Source organism: Rhincodon typus, chromosome 5, assembly GCF_021869965.1.
Source record: "Rhincodon typus isolate 14 chromosome 5, sRhiTyp1.1, whole genome shotgun sequence".
NCBI lineage: Eukaryota > Metazoa > Chordata > Chondrichthyes > Orectolobiformes > Rhincodontidae > Rhincodon > Rhincodon typus.
This window is the reverse complement of record NC_063336.1, coordinates 4528700-4552756: the sequence shown is the minus strand read 5'-3', so window position 1 is coordinate 4552756 and position 24057 is coordinate 4528700. Positions and strand designations below refer to the sequence as shown.

At 43.0% G+C, this 24057-nt stretch overlaps 1 protein-coding gene across 1 annotated transcript in view; it reads right to left on the bottom strand.

Moving 5' to 3' along the window:
• LOC109930964 (dynein axonemal heavy chain 8-like) overlaps window positions 1-24057 on the bottom strand; it is a 2199840-nt gene that overhangs the window by 698982 nt on the left and 1476801 nt on the right. The window contains 1 exon segment of the mRNA XM_048596622.1: window positions 5479-5614. Coding sequence (XP_048452579.1) covers window positions 5479-5614 — 136 coding nt within the window.

Here is a 24057-nt window from a genome sequence, read left to right as displayed (position 1 = left end):
CCTTCTTCAGAAAAAGGGTCTTTTCTGAAGAAGGGTCTAGGCCCGAAACGTCAGCTTTCCTGCTCCTCTGATGCTGCTTGGCCTGCTGTGTTCATCCAGCTCTACACCTTGTTATCTCAGATTCTCCAGCATCTGCAGTTCCTACTATCTCTGGACTAATTCTTCTGACTGCTTCAAGACTTGCAACATTTTGCGTTATTAGGAGCCGAACTTTCCCTGAGGCAGTTGACGGATTTAGTTAAGGAATATTATGACCCTAAGCTTCCTCTAATTTTGAGACACTATTGATTTTATTCAGCTGTTTGAGAACCAGGAGAATCGATATCAGGATTTTTGACAAGGCTAAGAAAACTGTCAGAGGCATGTGATTTTGGGTTAACCCTGAATGAGATGCTGAGAGACCGTTTGGTATGTGGGATTAATGATGTAATTATGCAAAAGCGCCTACTAACCGAAACTCAACTGGACTTCAAACTGGCATTATAACTGTCACTAGAAAATGTGGCTAGTGAAGAATGGGAGCTTGGCCAAATAGATAAAATGTTCTTCAGGATTTGGGCTGGCAATCCATTGAAGTTGCTGCGGTATGCAGACTGAAGACAGCAACGGCGGCCTGAGTAAGAGAACTCACAGGCCCGTAATCCAGGAGAGCGCACACCTGGAAGGTACACCTATGTTTGGTTGGAAACAGCTACAACTTCACTCGATATCAAACTGTCTCGCTTTCAGCAGAGTTGCTGATGAGAGGAAGACTCCATAGGTTAAACCTGATATTCCTGGACCTGGGGTTGGGGGGCGGGGGCGGGTGTGAAACGTCAACAGGAATACCAATACTGGCCATATGCCTCCTTTAAGTGAGAGAGACAGTTTTATTTCAGGGGACAAAGTTTGGTGTCCAAAGCACGGAAATGGCCCTGCATGGGTATAAAGTATGGTTGACACAAGGTCAGGTCCCATGATATACAAAGTTCGGGTAGGTGAGGCAATCCTGAACAATCGTGTGGATCACATGAAAGCTGCTACCTTGCAAACGGGGCAGGAGCTAAACATACCTAGCCCCTCAGAATGGCCAGAAAGTCTGTCAAAAACTGTGGGCTCTCCCCCTCCATCTAGTGTCAAAGAAACCTCAGAATCCAAGATGGATGTAGTCTCAATACTTTTACCACCTGAAAGAGAGGGGGAAACTCTCCCAAGACACTCTGGGACGCTCTGGGCGCAAGCAACAGGCTACGGTCTGGTACATGCCACCTGTATGTGAGTCGGAGTCGGAGGAACCGGACCTGGGGTGAAAACGCCCCAGGAGAAGCTAGAAGTAAAAGAACAGGCCTACATCTTTGGACCTAGTGGGGGGAGGGATGCAGTGATTGGAACTGGGATCAGGTGGATCTCATTGTGTATGAGATCGTTGATTGGGGTCGTTAACCTGGGCCAATCAGGGAGCCCTGGCTGACAGATCTAGGCAGAAGATTTAGAGAATCTCCTCATTCTGGAGACTGGCTCTGAGCTGCCTGGTTGGACCCCATGTACTGTACACATGTAAATAAAGGGCGACTTGGTGATGGGATACTGGCTTCTGTGCAGTTATTTCAGACTGTCCATTTTCCTGGATTTTTCCCATCATCTTTAACTCCCTTACTGATTTAAAATCTATCTCAGCCTTGAATATACTTAATGACTCAGTCCTGACAGCCCTTTGCAGTTAAAAGTTTTACAAACTCACTTGAGTCAGAGATGTGAAATTCTTCCTTGTCTCTGTCTTAAAATGGTTAACCCTCTTAGATTTTCTATGGTCCTACACTCTTCCACAAGGGAAAACAACCTTTCTGCATCTACAGTGCCAAGTCCCCTAAGAATCTTGTATGGTTGTTTTTCATTCTTCTAAAGTCCAGTGAGTACAGGCCCAACCTACTCAACGTCTCAAAGCAGTCATTCCATACCCAGGATTAGCCAAGTGAACCTTCTATGGATTGCCTCCAATGCCTGTGGATATTTGTTTAGATAAAGGCACAAAACTGTTCACACTATTCCAGCAATGGTCTCACAAGTACATGGTATAGTTTTAACAAGACGTAATTATTTTTATACTCCATTACCTCTGAAATAAAAAGGCTAACAATCCATTTGCCTTCTCTATTTCATGCTGAACTTGGATGCTATCGTTTTTGAGATTTATGCAGGATTCCCAAATACCTCTGTACTGTAGCTTCCTGTAGTCTTTCACCGTTTAAATAATATTCAGGTCTTCTGACCAAAGTGTACAACCTCATGTTTTCCCACATTATATTCTGTCAGATTTTTGTCCAATCATTTAACCTGTCTGTCCTTTTTAGGCTCTGTGTGTCATCCTCACCACTTCTACCTATTGTAAATCACATGGCCCCAGCACTAGTCCTGCAACACTCTAGTGTAATAGGTTGCCAGCTTGAAAAGCGCTCCGCCCCCGTACCCCACCACCTCAACTTCCTGTGTTCTATTAGTTCGACAATCCTTGATTAATGCTAATATATAATCTCTAACACAATGGGTTCTTATTTTATTAAGTAACCTAATGCTTGGTTGCTTATTGAATGGCTTCTGAAAATCCAAATACATTACATCCACTGATATAACACGGTGTAGAGCTGGATGAACACAGCAGGCCAAGCTGCATCAGAGGAGCATGAAAGCTGATGTTTCAGGTCGAGACCCTTCTTCAGAAATGGGGGAGGGGAAGGGGATTCTGAAATAAATAGGGAGAGAGGGGGAGGCGGATAGAAGATGGATAAAGGAGAAGATAGATGGAGCGGAGACAGACAGGTCAAAGAGGCGGGGTTGGAGCCAGTAAAGGTGAATGTAAGTGGGGAGTTAGGGAGGGGATAGGTCGGTCCAGGGAGGACGGACAGGTCAAGGAGGCAGGATGAGGTTAGTGGGTAGGAGATGGGGGTGTAGCTTGAGGTGAGAGGAATGGTTAGGGAGGCAGGGACGAGCTGGGCTGAATTTGGGATGCGGTCTGGGGAGGTGAGATTTTGAAGCTTGTGGAGTCCACATTGATACCCTTGGGCTGCAGGATTCCCAAGCGAAATATGAGATGCTGTTCCTGCAGCTTTTGGGTGGCATCATTGTGGCCATGCAGGAGGCCCAGGATGGATATGTCGTCCAAGGAGTGGGAGGGGGAGTTGAAATGGTTCGTGACTGGGAGGTGTAGTTGTTTGTCGCGAACTGAGCGTAGGTGTTCCACAAAGCAGTCCCCAAGCCTCAGCTTGGTTTCCCCAATGGAGAGGAGGCCACAACGGGAACAGCGGATACAGTATACCACATTAGCAGATGTGCAGGTGAACATCTGTTTTATGTGGAAGGTCTTCTTAGGGCCTGGGATGGGGGTGAGGGGGGAGGTGTAGGGGCAGGTGTAGCACTTGCTCCAGTTGCAGGGAAAAGTGCCGGGGGTGGTGGGGCTGGAGGGGAGTGTGGAGCGGACAAGGGAGTCACGGAGAGAGTGGTCCCTCCGGAAAGCAGATAAGGGTGGGGAGGGGAAAATGTCTTTGGTAGTGGGGTCAGATTGCAGATGGCGGAAGTGTCGGAGGATGATGCGTTGGACATTACATCCATGGTTTCCTCTTTATGCTCTAATAAATTTTGTTGATTTTAGAAGGTACATGATCCTATTAACCCGATGTAGGCATTTGACAATTTAATGCAATTTTCTGATCATTTATTGAGAAGCAGCAATTTTGATGTGTTACATGAGTTAATTAGGCAAAGAAAGGAAATATACATACTGTGGGAGATGAGAATATTTTACCAATCTCAAAACTGTTCTGTAGAATGGAGAAGTAGCCACTCCCACATCCCAGTGGCCATATTCCCTTTTCTGTTGGTCTCAGTTCCAAAAGTCTTTGTTCTTTCCTCGGACTAATGTAAGGGAAGTTTTGGTCTTCCTCAAGGAGGCGGTGTGTCTCATCCCTCTGGATCTTCTTTCCCCTACCTCCCCTTATTTTGAGGGCCGGTCATCAAGGCAATATCAATCACCTGTCTAACCCCTTTTGGCCAAATCTTCAGCTGCTTCATCAATGACTTTCATCCATCATAAAGTCAAAAGTGGGGATTTTTGCTGAAGATTGCATAATGCTCAGCACCATTCGCGATGCCTTGAATACTGAAGCAGTCCATGTCCAAATGCCAGAAGACTTGGACAATATGACAAGTGGAAAGTAACATTAATACCACACAAATGCCAGGCAATAAACAGTTCTAAAAAGAAACAATGTAACTAATACTGCTTAACATTCCATGGTGTTATCATCAAATCCCCTACTGTCAATAGCTTTGATTCTTTGACTTCACTAGTTAGTTTAAAATGCCAAAATTGGGAGAGCTGATGCACTAGTGAGACAAGCAACAGCTTGACATAGTTATTCTCACTGAATCATATCTTATACACAATGCCCAGTCAGCACCATCACATTTAGAATAGATCTATCAAGGATGTTGGCACACTGATATAGAGTCAGGACAGAATTGCCTTGGGAATCCTCAACATTGACTCTGGATCCCATGAAATCTCATTGGATCAGGTCAAACAATTCTCACAATTTAATCAATACACTTCTTTTTATTCTTTCTGCCAAAATGGACTGCATCTGATTTCCCCACTGTACTAGATATTATATTATTGTATTATGTACTACTATATTATACTCTATTTGCATACTCAGCCTATGGGTACCTTTCTGTAATCACATTGTGTGCTCTTCACAACTTACTTTCCTTCCTAGCTTTATGACATCAGCAAATTTGGCAAACATACCTTCCATTCTTCACTGATAAACAGTTGAGATCCAAGCACCAAACCCTGTAGCACAACACTCATTACATCTTGCTGACCTGAAAAAGATCCACTTATACCTTCTCTCTATTTCCTGTTCGCCAGGTGATATTCCATTCATGCCAATATGCCACTCCTGTACACCATGAGCTTTTGCTTTCCTCAATAACCTACGATGTGGCACCTTATCAAAAGCCTTCTGGAAAGCTAAATATAGTAAATTCAGCAGTTCTCCCTTATCTATAATATGTTACCTCCTCAAAATCTTGAGTAAGAAACTTAAGTAAGTTATAAAAATTAGGAGGCCACATTGGATTTCATATTATCAATCAAACACAAAAAGTGCAAGTAGGTTCTGAACACCAGGACCTAAAACCATATTTTAACATGATTGTAGAATTAGAGCTTAACTGTGCTTCTCCACAAAAAAGGTTGCAAATTAAAGACACGAACCTCAGCATAAAGTGTTTGTATTAGAAAATACTGAATGCTGGCTGTGTAGATTTCAGAAATTATAATGAATGGAAAGTTATGCATTTGAACCTTCACCGTCAAATTCCCAGTATGCACTCCCGTTGCATGAAGCCCCAGCACCACAATTGATCACCTGTAAAGTTTATCTCAAAATTAACCATAGTATATCAGCATGGTTTTCTTCAAAGGAATTATGTACTCACAATATTGTACAGTTGAAATTTCTTTTGTCCATGCCTTATGATGTAACACTTCAAACTTCACCAGTACATAAGCGATTTTGTTGTACATATGCACGATGGAGATGCCTTGTGGACTTCTAAGAATGTCAGAATTTTTCTGAAACAAAAATGAGTACTTAGAAGATTATAGCTGACAGCATTCTTCCACTTTTTATCCATGAAGTAATATTCCAATCGCGAGCTTACTGTACCGCAAATATGTCATTAAAATAGCTAAAAGTAACATTCTGAAACCAACATATAGTGAGTAATGAAAACATTCTTAAACATTGTCTAAAATATTTTCTACAATGATAAGACCATTTACAGATTAAAACCAGACTGAGTTATCACTTTGTAAAATAATGCAATCAGTAACAAGCATAACCCCTAGTTCCCAGTTACTTAACATATCAGTTTCAGTGAAACTCAGCGAACGTTTGAGAACAACACTTTTCACCTTTCCAGGCTCAATATTGATTTGAACAATTTCAGAACATAATCACTGCTTCCGTGTTTTCAGACACTAAATGCCATAATAGATATTGTTATTTATGACTCGTCTGGACTATTTTTTGTGTTTTTCCTTGTCTCATTACAAGCCCCTTTTGCACTGCACTAAGATCCATTTTAGTATTTAATGACTGCTGGCTTCCATATAGAACAGACATTCCCTTTCCAGTCTGTTGAGCTTTTATTTTTGTTGGGTGTAAATTTAAAAAAAAAAATTCTCTATCCATGGGTTGGTTGGTGTTACTGGCAAGGCTAAAAAGTGTTGCCAATTGTTAATTATCCCAAAAAGGTGGAAGACCACCTCTTCCACAGTGCTGTTGAATGAGGAGTAAACAATAATGGCCATTATAGGATGGCAAGTGATTTGGAGAGGACCTTGGTTGTGCTGGTGTTCCATTGAGGCTGCTACTCTTGTTCAGCAAGTCATAGAGGCTGGGGTTTGGAATAAGCTGTTGAAGAAATCTTGTCGGGTTCTGAAATGTCATGCTACTTGACCCCACCACACTGGTGTGTACCCGTAAAATTTTCCTTACTGTCCTGTTTTGGCACTATCACCTTGATAAATTGGTATGATCTCTCTACCTTAAATAGTTTGTACAGTTTTGGATTACTCATTGCTTTGGTTAGATATTCACCATGTGATTTTTATACCTATCATGTTATTCCAGTCATTTGGTTTGTCTCCAGCACCACGTTATTTTTAAATTTTTTTGTAATTATCTCTCTGCCTCATTTAATCAGATTATAGGTCATCCCTTCATTTGTTATTCAGCTGTTAACACTTTACTCACACCATCTGACACTTTTGATCACCTGCAGAGACTTATTATTCGACACCACTCACACCATTTGTATGATCATTTGATCTCTCTACTCTTGATCTCTCTGCCTATAAATTCTGTATCTGGGTGCTCCTCTCTCACTTCACCTGATAAAGGGGCTACACTCTGAAAGCTTGTGATTTCAAATAAACCTGGTGGACTATAACCTGGTGTCATGTGACTTCTGAGATAGTATTTATATGGCTAACCCAACTGCAATTAACCAATTGACTGTTTGACCCTATTCCACCATTTAGTATTAACATGTCTAGTCTACCTTAATTCCACCTGTCCGCTATGCCTCTATATCTGTTAGTTCCCTTATTGACCAAAAATAGTATGATTTATGTCAATAATTCTGCATTGACAGATCTTAACTCCAAAGAATCACAATATGCTTTGTGAAAAAATTCCCCTTCATCTCTGTCAAAATGACCAACTTCTCATTATGACCATGAGACCTTGTGCTCCCAACTTCCCAGCCAGAGGCAACATCCTTCGACCATTCATCCTGTCAAGATTTTTAAGAATATAATTTATTTCAATTAGATTATCTTATATTCTTATGAATTTTATGGAATATAGGTATAATCCACATGAACTCTACTCATAATAAACACCTCTCACTGCAGGAATCAACCTAGAGAACATTTCTTGTACTCTCTCTAACAGAAGTACATCCTTCCTTACATAAGGAGACTAAGCTGTACAGAGTAATCTCAGTGCAAATGCATAAAGGCTCGATAACACTAAACTATCATTTGTTACTTTATTACTTAGAATCATAGAATAAAATCATAGAATTTTACAGTATAGGAGGAGGCCACTTGACCCATTGTACCTGAAGTGGTCCCAAATGAGCTATCCAGCTAGTCCCATTCTCCAGCCTTATCTCCGTAGCCCTCTAAATTAATTACTTTCAAATATACGTCCAGTTCTCTTTTGAAAACTCCCATGGAATCCACCTCCACCACTCTTCTGGCAGACTATTTATAACTACGTCAACCATATCACTGGTATTTCTAAATATATGCTGATTTTCAGTGATTTACATATAAGACCCAGCTTACGCCAAATACCAACATTTTGCAAAAACCAAAAGAACTGCGGATGTTGTAAATCAGAAACAAAATCAGAAATTGCTGGGTAACCTCAGCACATTTGGCAACATCTGTGGAGAGAAATTACAGTTAATGTTTTGGGTCCAATGACTCTTCCTCAGAACCAACAAACGGTAGTGGCAATGTAGGGTGCAGTATGAACTAGGATATTACAGGTGCATCTAGAAAGTGATCATGGATGGAAGACAACAGAAGAACGTGGGGACAGCAGCTTCATAAACAGTGGCAGAGAGATTGGGAAGCAGCTTCTAAAACATTGCAAGAGAGTTGGGAAAGCAGTTACAGAAATGACATAAGAAAGTGAGGACAACAGCTTCAATAAGAACAGGACAGAGCATGAGATCAGCAGCTTCATAAAAAGCAGGAGAGGGAGCGGACAACAACTTCTGAAACAATATGACAGAGAGTCGGGAGAATAAGGTCTTACCTTCAAGCACAGAAGCAAACAGAACAGAGCCTCCAGAATGTAATTCAGCAGCAGGGAAATTTAGCAACAGTGACATCACAGAAAAGTCCTGAGGTGATTGGCTGTTGTGCAGCTGCAATTAGGGATTGTGTTTCAACTACATTAATTTAAAAAAATGGAAATTTCTCAGTTAGCACAAGAAACTTAAAAATTCACAGACACTGCAGAAGGAGCTGATTTGTGGCAAGCAGGAGGAATTTCTACTTTCTACTGATGTTCAATTTAGAGTAAACAGTACGATACTAAAAATAAACTACGTGAAGTTAAAATAAGTTGAAAGTAACCTAATGGTATGACAGATGAATTCTGCCAAGCCATCCTGTGGCATGTGGGAGATCATGGACACTTCTAAGGGGCACTCAAGGAAGGACAGGCTGGAGAGGAAAAAAAGGCAGCCAACGTAAAAGCACAATAACCGACACAACTTCCACCTGAACAGGTGCTGCAAGAATTTTCAATCCCTCTCTGGATGCAGGACAGGTGCCAGAGGACTGACAAACAGCCAATGTGGTATCATTGTTCAAGAAGGGAGGAAAAAATAAGCCAGGAAACCACAGGCCAATTTGCCTAATCTTAAGGATGGGGAAACTATTCGAAGCAATTCTGAGGGATAGAATTAATGTGCACTTGAAGAGGAAGGGACCAATCAAGGACAATCACCATGAGTTTTTTTAAGGGGAGGTCATGCCTGACCAACTTGATTAAATTTTTTTAAGAATACTGTATGTAGATGAGGGCAATGCATTTGACTTACCCTGCATGGACTTTAGCAAGGCTTTTGATAAGGTTCCATATGGAAAATTGATAGCAAAGGCAAGAGCCCATGGGATGCAAGGAAATTTGGCTAACTTGATCCAGAATTCTTTGAGTATCACGAAGCTGAGGGTGATTGTACAGTAATTTGTTTTGTGATTAGAAGTCTGCATCTCGTGGTGTTCCGTAGGGATCAGTGTTGGGGCCTTTGCTGTTTGTAGTATAGAAATGATTTAGACTTGAATGTTAGAGGGTTGATCAGTAAATTTGTGGATGACATGAAAATTGGTGGGTCACACAGTCATAGATATGTATAGTGCAGAAAAAAGGCCCTTTGGCCTGTCAGATCAAAAACTTAACTGTTCTAACCCCATTTTTCAACACCTGGTCCAGAGCCCTGTATACTTGGCATCACTAATGCAAATCTAAATACTTCTTAAATGTTATGAGGGTTTCCGAATCTACCATTCTTGCAGGCAGTAAGTTTCAGATTCCCATTAGGGTGAAAAGGTTTTTCCTCGCCATGTCCTCTAAATCTTCTGCCACTCACCTTAGAACACTATGATTCCAGATCTAGAACAATGTGGTTGAATATTAAGTGCTGCCTAGCCAGTGATGCCCTCATCCCATGAATGAATAAAGGAAAAACAATTTTAACAACAGCTAGAAATTCTCAAAAAAGAAATTAAAACAGACGAACCACTTGTCATCAACGTAGGCACCAGAAACATCATTGGGAAACATAGCCCTGCTCACCTTACTAACATTTGGGGACCAGTACCAAAACTGGGAGAGCTGCCTCATTTACTGGTCAAGCAACAGACTGACATAGTAATAGTCAGTGAATCATACCCTAGAGACAATGTTCCAGACATCTCCATCATAGTCACAGAGGTCCACAATGCAGAAAAAAGCCCTTCTGCCCATTGAATCTGTGCCAGTCAAAAACAACCATTTAAATATTCTAATGCCATTTTCCTGCCCTTCGCGATAGCCTTGCATGGAAAGTGTACATCTAATACTTCTTAAATGTTCTGAGGGTTTCTGTCTCTCTCACCCTTACAGCTAATGAATCCAGATCCCCACCACTGTCTGTGTGAAAACATGTTTCCTCATATTCACTCTAAATTTTCTGCCCCTAGCAGCGGTAGGATTCAAACCCAGGTTGCTGGGAAATTATTTGGATCTCTGGATTAATAGTCCAGCAATAACACCACTAGGCCATCACAATCCCGACAAAGATTTTGAGTGGTTGACTGCCAATAGTCTCAGAGCAACGGGCAAATGGTTTGGTGTCTCCAGAGGTTCTGTTCACTAACTGTTTTTTCATCCTGGATAGTGATGAGGGTAGTTTTCATCAGACAAATATTGGAAGTGCTAAGTCTGTGGAACCAACTGTGGTAAAGCACAAAGGACGACATAAGAAGATAAGAACTAGGAGCAGGAGTAGGAAGTTCAGACGCTTGAGACTGCTCCACCATTCAATATGACCATGGATGATCTCATCTTGGCCTTAACTCCACTTTCCTGCCTACTCCCCATAACCCTTCAACCATTCAACAAATCAAAAATCTGTCTACCTCCTCCTTAAATTTACTCAATGTCCCAGCCTCCACCAACTCTGGAGTCATGTTCAAGAAGGGAAATAGGGATAATCCAGGAAACTATAGACCGGTGAGTCTCACATCAGTAGTTGGGAAACTATTGGAGAAAATTCTCATGGATAGGATATACGTACATTTGGAAAAGCATGGCCTAATTAGGATCAGCTTTGTGCAGGGCAGGTCAATGTCTTACTAACTTGTTTGAATTTTTCGAGGAGACGACGAAGGTGATCGATGAGGGTAGAGTAGTGGATGTTGTCTACATGGATTTTAGTAAGGCTTTCGACAAGGTCCCTCATGGTAGGCTCATCTAAAAGATTAAGATGCATGACTTGGTAGCGTGGATTCAGAATTGGCTTGCTCATAGAAGGCAGAGAGTAATGGTGGAAGGGTGCTTTTCTGGCTGGAGGTCCGTGACTAGTGGTGTTCCACAGGGACCCGTACTGGACCTCTACAGTTTGTGATATAAATAAATGATTTGGATGAAAATAAAAATGGGCGGGTTAGTAAGTTTGCAGACAATGTAAAGATTGGTGAAATTATGGATTGTGTAGAAAGTTGTCAAAGGATACAGCAGAATCTAGATCAGTTGCAGATATGGGCAGAGAAATAGCAGATGAGTTTAATCCGCGTATGTGTGAGGTGCTGACTTTGAGAGATCAAATAAGGAAAAGTATAATATTAATGGTAGGACCCTGAGCAGCAACGATGTACAGAGGGATCCTGGTGTTCATAGAAATAGGAGCAGCGGGAGGCCATTTGGCCCTTAGAGCCTGCTCTGCAATTCTTCACGATCATGGCTGATTGTCCAACTCAATAGCCTAATCCTGCTTTTTTCCCTAACCTTTGATCCCCTTCGCCCCAACTGCTATATCTAGTCGTCTCTTGAATACATTCAATGTTTTGGTATCAACTACTTCCTGTGGTAACGAATTCCATAGGCCCACCACTCCTTGTGTGAAGAAACGTCTCCTTGTCTCAGTCCTAAATCGTCTACCCCGAATCCTCATACTGTGACCCCTGGTTCTGGACACAACCACCATCGGGAACATCCTCCCTCCTCCTCCTTGTCCAGCCCTGTTAGAATTTTATAAGTCTCTATGAGATCCCCCTTCATTCTTCTGAACACTAGCGAAAACAATCTCACCTAGTCAATCTCTCCTCATACGGCAGGCCGCCATCCCCAGAATCAGCCTGGTAAACCTTCACTGCACTCCCTTAAGATCAAGAGCATCCTTCCTCAGAAAGGGAGTCCAAAACTGCACACAATATTCCAGGTGTGGCCTCACCAAGGCCCTGTATAACTGTAACAACACATCCCTGCTCCTGTACTCGAAACCTCTCGCAATGAAAGCCAACATACCATTTGGTTTCTTTACCGCCTGCTGCACCTGCATGCTTACTTCACGTGAATAGCTCCTTGAAAGTTGCCACACAAGTAGATGAAGAAGGAAAGAAGGCATATGGCGTGCTTGCCTTTATTGATCAGGGAATTGAATACAAGAGTCAGGATGTCATGTTGCAGCTTTATAAGATTTTGGTTAGGCCACACTTAAAAGTATTGCGTTCAATTCTGGTAACCACATTACAGGAAGAATGTGGAGGCTTTGGAGAGGATGCAGAAGAGGTTTATCAGGATGTTGCCTGGATTAGAGAATGTGAGCTATAAGGTGAGGCTAGAAAAACTCTGAGGAAGGGTCACCAGACCTGAAACATTAACTCTGATTTCTCTTCACAAATGCTGCCAGACTTGCTTAGCTTTCCCAGCAACTTCTGTTTTTGTTTCTAGTAAAACTCGGGTTTATTTCTCTGGGACGGTGGACGCTGAGGGGAGACTCGATAGACATATATAAAATTATGTGATGCACAGATGGGGTTGACAGTTAGAATCTTTTTCTCAGAGCCGAAATGTCTAATACTAGGGGGCATGCATTTTAGGTGGGGGGGCAAGTTCAAAGGAAATTCGAGGGGCAGGTTTTTTACAGAGAGAGTGAAAGGAGTGTGGAAGCCGCTGCCATGGGTAGTGGTGGAGGCAGACACGATATCGGCATTTAAGGGACTTATAGAAAAGCATGTGAACATGCCAGGAATGGAGGGACATAGATGAAGGGCAGGCAGAAGGGATTAGGTTAATTTGGTGTCATGTTCGGCAAAACATTGTGGGCTGAAGAGCCCGTTCCTGTGCTGTATTGTTCTATGTTCTAGTGAATTCCACAGATTCACAACACTTTGTGAGAAGCAAGTTCACCTCATTTTTGATTTAAACTGCTACCCCTTATCCTAAAACTATGACCTTTTGTTCTAGACTGCCCCAAGAAGAAACATCCTCTCATTTACTTTGATGATCCTGTTTAACATGGTATATGATGTAATTAGATCTCCTTTCATTCTTCTAAACTCTAAAGAGATTTAGCCCCAAACTGCTCAATCTTTTTTCATAAGATAAACCCCGGACCTCTGGAATCAATCTATTGAATCTCCTCTGAACTGCCTCTACACAAATACATCCCTCCTCAAGTAAAGGGACCAAAAGTATAAGCAATACTCTAATTGTGGTCTCACCAATGCCTTGTACAGTTGCAGCAACACTTCTCTACTGTTATACTCTATTGTTTCAGAAATAAATGCCTAAATTTCATCTGCCTTCCATTACTTGCTATACCTAAATACCAGTTTTACCTGATTCATTCTGAGGACAACCAGAGACCTCTGCCAAAACTTCTTGCCATCTCCAAACTTTCACTCCATTTAAATAAGTTGCCTTTCTCTTCTTCCAACCAAAATGGTTATCATGCTTATTCACGTTGAACCCCATCTGGTAAATATAGCCCATTCACCTAACCTATCCATATTCATTTGTAAATTTCTTATTTTTTTATTGCAACTTACTCTCTCATCTATTTTAATGTCAACTGAAATTTGGCTATAGTATCTTCTTTCCTGACATCCAAGTCATTAATATAGATTGTAAATCATTGGGACCTGAGCATTAAATCCTGTGGCATCCTGCTAATCACATCTTGTCAACAAGAAAAAAATCCATTCTGCTTTCTGTAGCTTAACCAATCTTCCATTCAGATAAATAAATTACCTCAACCCCCTATGATCTTATCTTGAGGGAAGGAAGGTAAGGTGAGGGAGCAGTAGTGATTTTTTCATTAGGGAAGCATTTCTGTACCAGTTGATTTGACCTCATGATGGGATGTTGCCTCCCTGGTGAAAGAGTCATGGATGTTATAAAACGGGTAGAGGACATTCTTGTGAAGGAGTGTGAACAGCCAGAAATTATGGTATTATTGGCATGAATTACTTAAGTAGGAAGAGGGGTGTTGTCCTGCAATCAGAATTTGAAGAATTTGACAGAAAATTAACAAACAAGATTTCAAAATTAGCAATCTCCACAATACTCCTGGTGCTAATTGCAAGTTAGTACAGAAGAGGAGGATAAGGCAGGTGAATGCATGGCTGGAAAAACGGTACAGGAAAGTGGGCATTAGATTTCTGGGACACGAGGACTGGCTCTGTGGGAGATGATGCCTGTACAAGCTGTACGTGTTGCAACTGAATAAAACTGGAACTGAGTTCCTTGTGGGATGTTTTGCTGTTGGGGAGATAAATTAACTAAGCAGGGGTGTGGGAACCAGGACAGAATATTAGAGATTAATACCAAGGTGCATGAAGTACTCAGATAGGAAGATAGCACTAGAATAGAGAATGTCAAGTTAACAGGTGGAGTTGGACTGAAAGAAAATGTAACGAAGTAATTAAATCTAAATCAGAATTACACTGCACATATATGATTGTACCAATTATAGCTAATATGATTTGTGAGTTACAGAAACAGATTACCATGCAATGATAATGGTGAGGTGACAGTAAAAGCCCTTGCTATGAAGACTGCATTCAACCAACTGTGATATCAAGGAGCCATTGCAAAATTAGAGTCCATGGGTATCGGGGACAAACTCTCTGCTGGTTGGAGTCATGTTTGGGACATGGGAAGATGGTTGTGGGTGTTGGAAGTCAGTCATCTTAGCTGCAGGACATCTCTGTAAAAGTTCCTCAGGGTAGTTTCCTGGGCCCAACTATTTTCAGCTCCTTCATTAATGACCTTCCCTCGATCATACGATCAGATGTTCACCAATGATTGCACAATGTTCAGCACCATTCATGACTACTCAAATACTAAAGCAGTCCATTTTCAAATTCAACAAGATCTGGTCAAATATCCAAGCTTGGACTGACAAGTGGCAAGTAACATGCATATCATAAAAATGACAGGCAATGACCATCTCCAATAAAAGTCAAGCTAAACACCACCCCTTAACATTCACTGGTGTTATCATCACTGATTCCCAATATCAACATTCTGGGTGTTACCATTGACCAGAAACTCAACTGGACTCACCACATAAACACAGTGACTACAAGAGCAGATCAGAGGCTAGGAATATGAGTAACTCATCTCCTGACTCCCAAAGCCTGTCCATAATGTCTACAAGTCAGGAATGTGATGGCATACCTCCAACTTGCCTGGATGGGTGCATATCCAACAACACTCAAGGAACTTGACACCATCCAGGACAAAGCAGACTGCTTGATTTTCATCATGTTCACAAGATTCCATCCTCACCACCAATACTCAGTAGCAGCAGTATGTACTATCTACATGATGCACTTTTACCAAAGATCCTTAGACAGCATGTTCTACCCATGACTTCCATCCAGAGGGCAGCAGATACATGCAAACACCACCACCTGCAAGATCCCTTCCAAGCCACTCACCATCCTGACTTGGAAATATATCAGCATTCTTTCATTGTCACTGGATCAAAATACTGGAGTTCCTTCCCCCATGGGATTGTAGGTCAATCTATAGCACGTGGTCTGCAATGATTCAAAAAGGCAGCTCACTACCACCTTCTCAACAGCGACTACGAATAGGCAATAAATGCTGGCCAGACAGTCCCATGAATAAATTTTTAAGTACTGGGATTATGATGTTGTGGCAATGCAGAGATCTGGTTCAAGGAAAACTGTACTGGGTTCTAAATATTCCATATTGCAAGGTGTTCACGAGACATCAATCGCCTCAACCTCTCCACCCCACTCACCCACTCCAACCTCTCCCCCGCAGAACGTGCAGCCCTCCGCTCCAATCCCAACCTCACCATAAAACCTGCGGACAAGGGAGGCGCAGTTGTAGTATGGCGCACTGACCTCTACATCGCCGAGGACACACGCCAACTCTCCGACACCTCCTCCTACCGCCCCCTTGATCATGACCCCACCCCTGAGCACCAAACCATCATCTCCCAAACCATCCACAACCTCATCACCTCAGGTGACCTCCCACCCACGGCCTCCAACCTCATCGTTCCCCAACCTCGCACTGCCCGCTTCTATCTCCTTCCCAAAATCCACAAACCTGAATGCCCTGGTCGACCCATTGTCTCCGCCTGCTCCTGCCCCACCGAACTGATCTCCAACTATCTAGACTCCATCTTCTCCCCCTTGGTCCAGGAACTCCCCACCTATGTCCGTGACACCACCCACGCCCTCCACCTCCTCCAGAACTTCCAATTCCCCGGTCCCCAACACCTCATCTTTACCATGGACGTCCAGTCCCTCTACACCTGCACTCCCCATGCAGATGGCCTTAAGGCCCTCCGCTTCTTCCTGTCCCGCAGGCCCGAACAGTCCCCCTCCACTGACACCCTCATCCGCTTAGCCGAACTCATCCTCACCCTCAACAACTTCTCTTTCAATTCCTCCCACTTCCTACAGACAAAGTGGGTAGCCATGGGTACCCGCATGGGCCCAAGCTACGCCTGCCTCTTTGTAGGTTACGTGGAACAATCCCTCTTCCGTACCTACACCGGCCCTAAACCCCACCTCTTCCTCCGTTACATTGATGACTGTATCGGCGCCGCCTCGTGCTCCCACGAGGAGCTCGAACAGTTCATACACTTCACTAACACCTTCCACCCCAACCTTAAGTTTACCTGGACCATCTCTAACACCTCTCTCCCCTTCCTGGACCTCTCTGTCTCCATATCGGGCAACCACCTAGAAACCGATATTCATTTCAAGCCCACCGACTCCCACAGCTACCTAGAATACTCCTCCTCCCACCCACCTTCCTGCAAAAATGCTATTCCCTATTCCCAATTCCTTCGCCTCCGCCGCATCTGCTCCCAGGATGAGGCATTCCACTCCCGTACATCTCAGTTGTCCTCGTTTTTCAAGGACCGTAACTTCCCCTCCTCGGTGGTCGAGAACGCCCTCAACCGTGTCTCCCACATCTCCCGCACCTCATCCCTCACACCCCGTCCACGCAATAAGAACCAAAAAAGAATCCCCCTCGTCCTCACGTACCACCCCCCCAACCTCCGGATCCAATGCATCATCCTCCGACACTTCCGCCATATGCAATCCGACCCCACCACCAAAGACATCTTTCCCTCCCCACCCTTATCTGCTTTCCGGAGGGACCACTCTCTCCGTGACTCCCTTGTCCGCTCCACACTCCCCTCCAGCTCCACCACACCCGGCACTTTTCCCTGCAACCGCAGGAAGTGCTACACCTGCCCCCAGACCTCCTCCCTCACCCCCAGCCCAGGCCCCAAGAAGACTTTCCACATCAAGCAGATGTTCACCTGCACATCTGCCAATGTGGTATACTGCATCCGCTGTACCCGGTGTGGCCTCCTCTACATCGGGGAAACCAAGCGGAGGCTCGGGGACCACTTTGCAGAACACCTACGCTCGGTTCGCAATAAACAACTGCACCTCCCAGTCGCGAACCACTTCAACTCCCCCTCCCATTCCTCAGACGACATGTCCATCCTGGGCCTCCTGCAGTGCCACAACGATGCCACCCGAAGGTTGCAGGAACAGCAACTCATATTCCACTTGGGAACCCTGCAGCCCAATGGTATCAATGTGGATTTCACAAGTTTCAAAATCTCCCCTCCCCCTACCGCATCCCAAAACCAGTCCAGCTCATCCCTGCCTCCCTAACCTGTTCTTCCTCCCACCTATCCCCTCCTCCCACCTCAAGCCGCACCTCCATCTCCTACCGACCAACCTCATCCCGCTCCCTTGTCCTGTCCGTCCTCCCTGGACTGACCTATCCCCTTCCTAACTCCCCACCTACACTCACCTTTCCTGGCCCCATCCCCGCCTCTTCAACCTGTTTGTTTCCTCTCCTCTATCCATCTTCTATCCGCCTCCCACTCTCTCCCTATTTATTTCAGAACCCCCTTCCCCTCCCCCTTTTCTGATGAAGGGTCTAGGCCCGAAACGTCAGCCTCTCTGCTCCTATGATGCTGCTTGGCCTGTGTGTTCATCCAGCCCTGCACCTTGTTGTCTCGAAATGGTAATATAGGTGGCTAACGAGAACACTGCAGATTTTCCTTAAGGGTTCAAGGATAAAATCAATCTGGCTGGAGCTCAGGAACAAAGACTACTACATTACTTGGTATACTGCATAGACCTCCTGATAGTGTGAAGTTTTTGGAGCAATAAATCTTAAACAAAATACAGTTCAGTGCGAAGATCATATTGTCATGATAATGGAGGATTTTAAATTCCACTCCACTTGGGACATAAATAGTAAAAAGGTGGAATAAGGAAGAGCATGGACAATTAGCGAACAAAAGGGGAATTTTCTAATAGAGGCAGGAGTCCTGGCAGAGATATTAAATACATTGGATCTATCTTTACCTGTGAGGCAGGATATAGTGCCAGAGAAGGAAAATCAGTCACTGGAGGAGTTTAAAATTAAGAGAAAGTATTTGATAAGCTCTTTATATTCAAAGTTGATAAGACAGCAAATTCAGATTAATGAATTAAAGATATTCAAGGAAGTGTGTGGAAATTGCAGAGGAACTGTAAATAATTATTCAATCTTCCCTCAACTGGGTTATCAGAGGGCTAGAAAATTGCATATATTACACCCTTTCAGGAAACATTGTAAATGTAAGGCTAGAAATTACAGACCAGCCAGTATAATTTTGGTGGCAGGAAACTTTGAGAAACAATTATTCAGGCTGAAATTAATAGTTACATGGAAAGTAAAGGACATTTTGGAAGAGATAGCATGGATTTGTGAAGGGAATAAAATCATGCCTAACTTGCAAGAGATCTTTAAAGAGGTAACAGAAATTATTGATGAAGACAATACTGTAGATGTGGTATATGTGGAGTCAGGGTTATATAGAACAAACCAAATGATTGCAGTAACATTGAGAAAGGCATTAAACAGGAAATTAAAGATGCAAGAAACAACGGGTATGGCAGTTATCATGTGTGATTTTAATCTGCATATAGATTGTGCAAATCAAACCAGTAACAGCATCGAGTAGAGGAATTCCTGGAATATGTACGCATTGGTTTTCTGTATCAATACATTGAAGAACCAACTAAAGAACAGGCCATCCTAGACTGGGTATTGTGCAATGAGAAAGGAATATCTGGCTTTCTGAAGAAGGGTCTAGGCCCGAAACGTCAGCCTTCCTGCTCCTCTGATGTTGCTTGGTCTGCTGTGGTCATCCAGCTCTGCACCTTGTTATCTCTGGCTAATCTAGCTGTGTGAGGCTCCTTGGTGAAGAGTGACGATAATATGGCAGAATTCATTATTGTGATGGAGAGTAATGTAGGTGATTCTGAGACTAGAGCACTGAATCTAAATAAAGGAAATCATGAGAGATAGCAAGAACTGAAGATGCTGGAGTCAGAGATAACACAGTATGGAGCTGGAGAAGCACAGCGGGCCAGGCAGCATCAGAGGAGCAGGAAAACTGACGTTTTGGGTCGGGACCCTTCTTCAGAAAGGAAGAATCAGAGAGAGCCAATGTAACAGTAGACCACTTGGAAAACAGTGACAGTACCAGACAGAGTCAGCATGGATTTTCAAAAGGGAAATCATGCTTGACAAATCTCCTAGAATTTTGAAAAAATGTAACTTGGAGAGTTGACAAGGGGAAGCCAATGGATGTGGTTTACTTGGACTTTCAGAAGGCTTTTGATGAGGTCCCACATAAGAGATTTAGCATGTAAAATTAAAGTACGTACAATTGGGGATTGAATGCTGACATGGGTCGAGAACTGGCTAGCAGGCAGGAAAAAAAGAGTAAGAATAAACAAGTCTTTTACTGAGCGTCAGGCAGCAACTATTGGGGCACTTCAGGGATGAGTGCTTTCTCAACAGCTATTCACAATATATATCAATGATTCAAATGAGAGAGCTAAATGTAATGTAACAATTTCAAGTTTGCAGATGACACAAAGCTAGGTGGGAGGGTGAAGTATGAGGTGGAGACAGAGATGCAGTGTAACTTGAGCAAGTTAAGTGAATGGGCAAATGCATAGCAGATGAAGTATTAATGCGGAATTATCCACTATGGTCACAAAAACAGGAGGCAGATTATCATCTGAATGGTGATAGATTGGGAAAGGAGGCGGTGCAATGAGACTTGGGTACATTTATACACTGGTCACTGAAAATAAGCATGCAGGTGGAGCAGGCAGTGAAGAAGGCAAATAGTAAATTGGCTTTCATAGGGAGAGGATCTGAATACAGGGGCAGAGATGTCTTGCTGCAATTGTACAGGGTCTTGGTGAGACTGCACCTGGATTAATGTGTGCAGTGTTGATCTCATCAGAAGAAAGATATTCTGGTTATGGGGGGAGTTACCAGACTGATTTCTGGGACAGGAGGATTGACGTATGAAGGGTGAATGAATTGGTTAACACTATATTCAATGGAGTTCAGAAGAATGATGGGGATCTCAGAATGTTGAGGCCAAAACATTCTGAGTGGAATTTCTAATCTGTCATATGTAGGAAATTATGGATCCTACTGGCATTCAAGATGACCATGTGTGCAGGAAGTGCTCCTAACTGCACAAATTTGAGGTCAGTGACTCAGAGCTCAAACAGTGGCTAGAGACACTGTGGCACATCTATGGGCTGAGAAGTACCTGAATAATATGTTTCAAGAGGTGGTCAAACTACAGCTCAAGGGAGTGGAAGATAGAAGGGAATGGGGGACAACCAGACAAAAACAGAAACAAGCAGGTAGTGCAGGAGCCCCCCTGGGGGCCTGCTCACAAATCTGTTTTCCATTTTGGAAGCTGATGAGGGTGCTGGTTCCTCATGAGAGTGCAGACAGAGCCAAGTTTATGGCACCACAAGCGACCTGACTGCAGGAGGGCAGAAAGGCAGGGCAGGAACAGTAGTAATAGGGGATTCATAAGTTAGGGGGACAGGCTGCAGATGTGACTCTGGTATGACCATAAAACCATAAGACATAGGAGCAGAAGTTAGGCCATTTGGCACACTGAGTCTGCTCCGCCATTCACCCATGCCTGGTAAGTTTCTCAACCTCATTCTCCCACTTTCTCCCGATAACCTTTGATCCCCTAGACAATCAAGAACCTATCTCTGTCTTAAACATACTCAATGACTTGGCCTCCACAGCCTTCTGAGGCAATGAATTTCATAGATTCAGCACTCTCTGGCTGAAAAAGTTTCTCCTCATCTCCATTCTAAAGGGTCTTCCCTTTTCTCTAAAGCTATGCCCTCAGGACCTAGTTTTCTCCTGCTAATGGAAATATTTTCCCAACATCCACTCTGTCCAGGCTGTTCAGTATCCTGTAGGATTCAATTAGATTCCCCCTCATCCTTCTAAATTCCATCGAGTATAGACCCAAAGTCCTCAAACATTCCTCATATGTCAAACCTTACATTCCTGGGATCATTCTCGTGAACCTTCTCTGGATGCACTCCAGGGCCACTACATCCTTTTTGAGGTATGGGGCCCAAAATTGCTCACAATACTCTAATTGTGGTCTGACCAGAGAATTGTAAAGCCTCAAAGTACATCCTGCTTTTATATTTCAGTCCTCTCAAAATAAATGCCAACATTGTATTTGCCTTCCTAACTACTGACTCAACCTGCAAGCTTACCTTAAGAGAATCCTGGTCTAGGACTTCCAAGTCCCTTTGTACTTCAGGTTTCTGAATTTTCTCCCCATTTAGAACATATGTCTAGAATATAGTCTATGTCTCTATTCTTCCTACGAAAGTGGTTGACCTCACATTTTCCCACGTTGTATTCCATCTGCCATTTCTTTGTCCCACTCTCCTAACCTGTCTAAACCTTTCTGCAGCCTCCCTGCCTCCTCAATACTACCTGTCCCTCCACCTTTCTTCGTATCATCTGCAAACTCAGCCAAAATGCCCTCAGTTCCTTCAAATGAAGCCATCATAACTCCCCTCAGATTGCAGTTGGCTCTCTCCCGATTTTCCTGATGCCCTCATCTTTATACGCCTAATTACATAATAGTATTTCTTACGTAGTATTGGTTCGATGTTGTCAACACCATCAGTTTTTTAAAAATTCAATTGGCTTTGAATCGCTGAGCGCTTGGTTTAACTTTAATGGCCAAATTCAAACTTGTTGCCTTGGTAAAAATGCTGCTTGGCTGTTCGATACAAACTGTGTCAATTCGGACACTGTCTGTGCACAGTACTTGTAAACTTCCTGCCTTCCAATTCACGAGTACTCTACGCAACTTTGTAACACCTCCGTCCATAAGAAAAATATGAACCATCATTATAAAAAGATGGTTTCTTTTCTTTTCTAAATCTTAATACAATTATCGTGAAATACAGAGATCAGCAATCTAAAGTTATACATTTCACACTAATTCCGCATACATATACCATTGGACCGTACCAGTTCAATCTTATCTACACATTTTCTTTTAAACCCATGATAACCTATCTGCAAAACACATTTTTACGATCTGCAACATGTACAATTTGGAAATTAAAAACCTATAACATGAGATGCCAATGAAATAGTCTCGTATTCTTTTCCTTAAATCTTTCTAAAAAGGTGGGCGTGTTGTGGTCTGTATACACAACTGTCTCCGTTTGTAACATAAACATTAAAATGTTGCAACGCCAGTACCAAACTCAATGGTTCTTTTTTAATGGTGGAGTATTTTCTCTGATGAATATTGAGTTTCTTTGAAAATTAAACAATTGGCCTTTCAATTCCGTCATCATCCTCCTGCATCAACGCAGCTCCAACCCCTATATTGCTAGCATCCATAGTGATTTTAAATGGTTTCAAGAAATTCTGTGTGGCTAAAGCTAATGTGGCGGTTAATACTGCTTTTAAATTCTCAAATGCCTCCTGGCATTGTTCTGTACACCCACTGAAATTTCGTATTCTTCCTTAGCAAATCCATCAGTGGTGCCACGATGCTACGAAAGTTTGGCACAAACTTCCGGTAGATTCCGCTCAGTCCCAAAAATCGAAGCATCTCTTCGAGGAGGGTCCTGGAAATTCCTCAATGGCCTTTGTTTTTATGTTCTTTGGGGTCATCCTTCCACATCCAATGTTATGTCCCAAGAATGTCACTTCTGCCTTCACAAATTCACTTTTTGCTAAACTTAAAACCAGTTTTGTCTCTCTTTTAAAGAGTTCTGCCAAATGTACCATGTGATCTTTCCATGAATGGCCAAAGACCACAGCGTCATCTATATAGACAGCACAATTAATCAATCCTGCCACAACTCTGTTCATAAGTCTTTGAAATGTGGCTAGTGCCTTCTTCATTCCAAAGGGCGTTACGTTAAATTGATACAGCCCATTTGGGGTTACAAACGCAGAAACTTCTTTCATTCTCCCTGACAAAGGTACTTGCCAGTAACCACACAGTAAGTCCAACTTTATGATATAAGTGGCTTGTCAAACTTTTTCTATACAGTTCTCCAGCCTTGGAATTAGGTATGAGTCCGATTTAGTTATGGCATTGACCTTCCGATAATTCACGCCGAGTATCGTCAGGTTTGGGAACCAACACGATCAGTGAAGTCCATTCACTTTGATTCGGCTTGATGATGTCTTCTTGGAGCATCGCTTCCACTTCCTTCCATACCTGTGCGGCTATAAGAGGATTAAGCCTAGGGGTGTTGTTTTATCTGAATAACATTCCCTACTTCAACCTCATGCACTACTGTCTAAGTCATCCCCATTCTATTCCCACATTTGTCCTCATATTGCTGCAACTCAGTTCTCTGTTCCTGAGACAGATAGCTCACTATCCTATCCCAATCTCTAAGGACTTCCTCATGATTTAACTTACTTTGAGGCACATCAAAATCAAACGATTCGGATTCTGATTTCTCACTCTGAGGGGCAGTAACTAATACTTGTTTCTCCAGCCCCTTTTCCAAAGGCACTAGTTTTATTACTTCCTCTG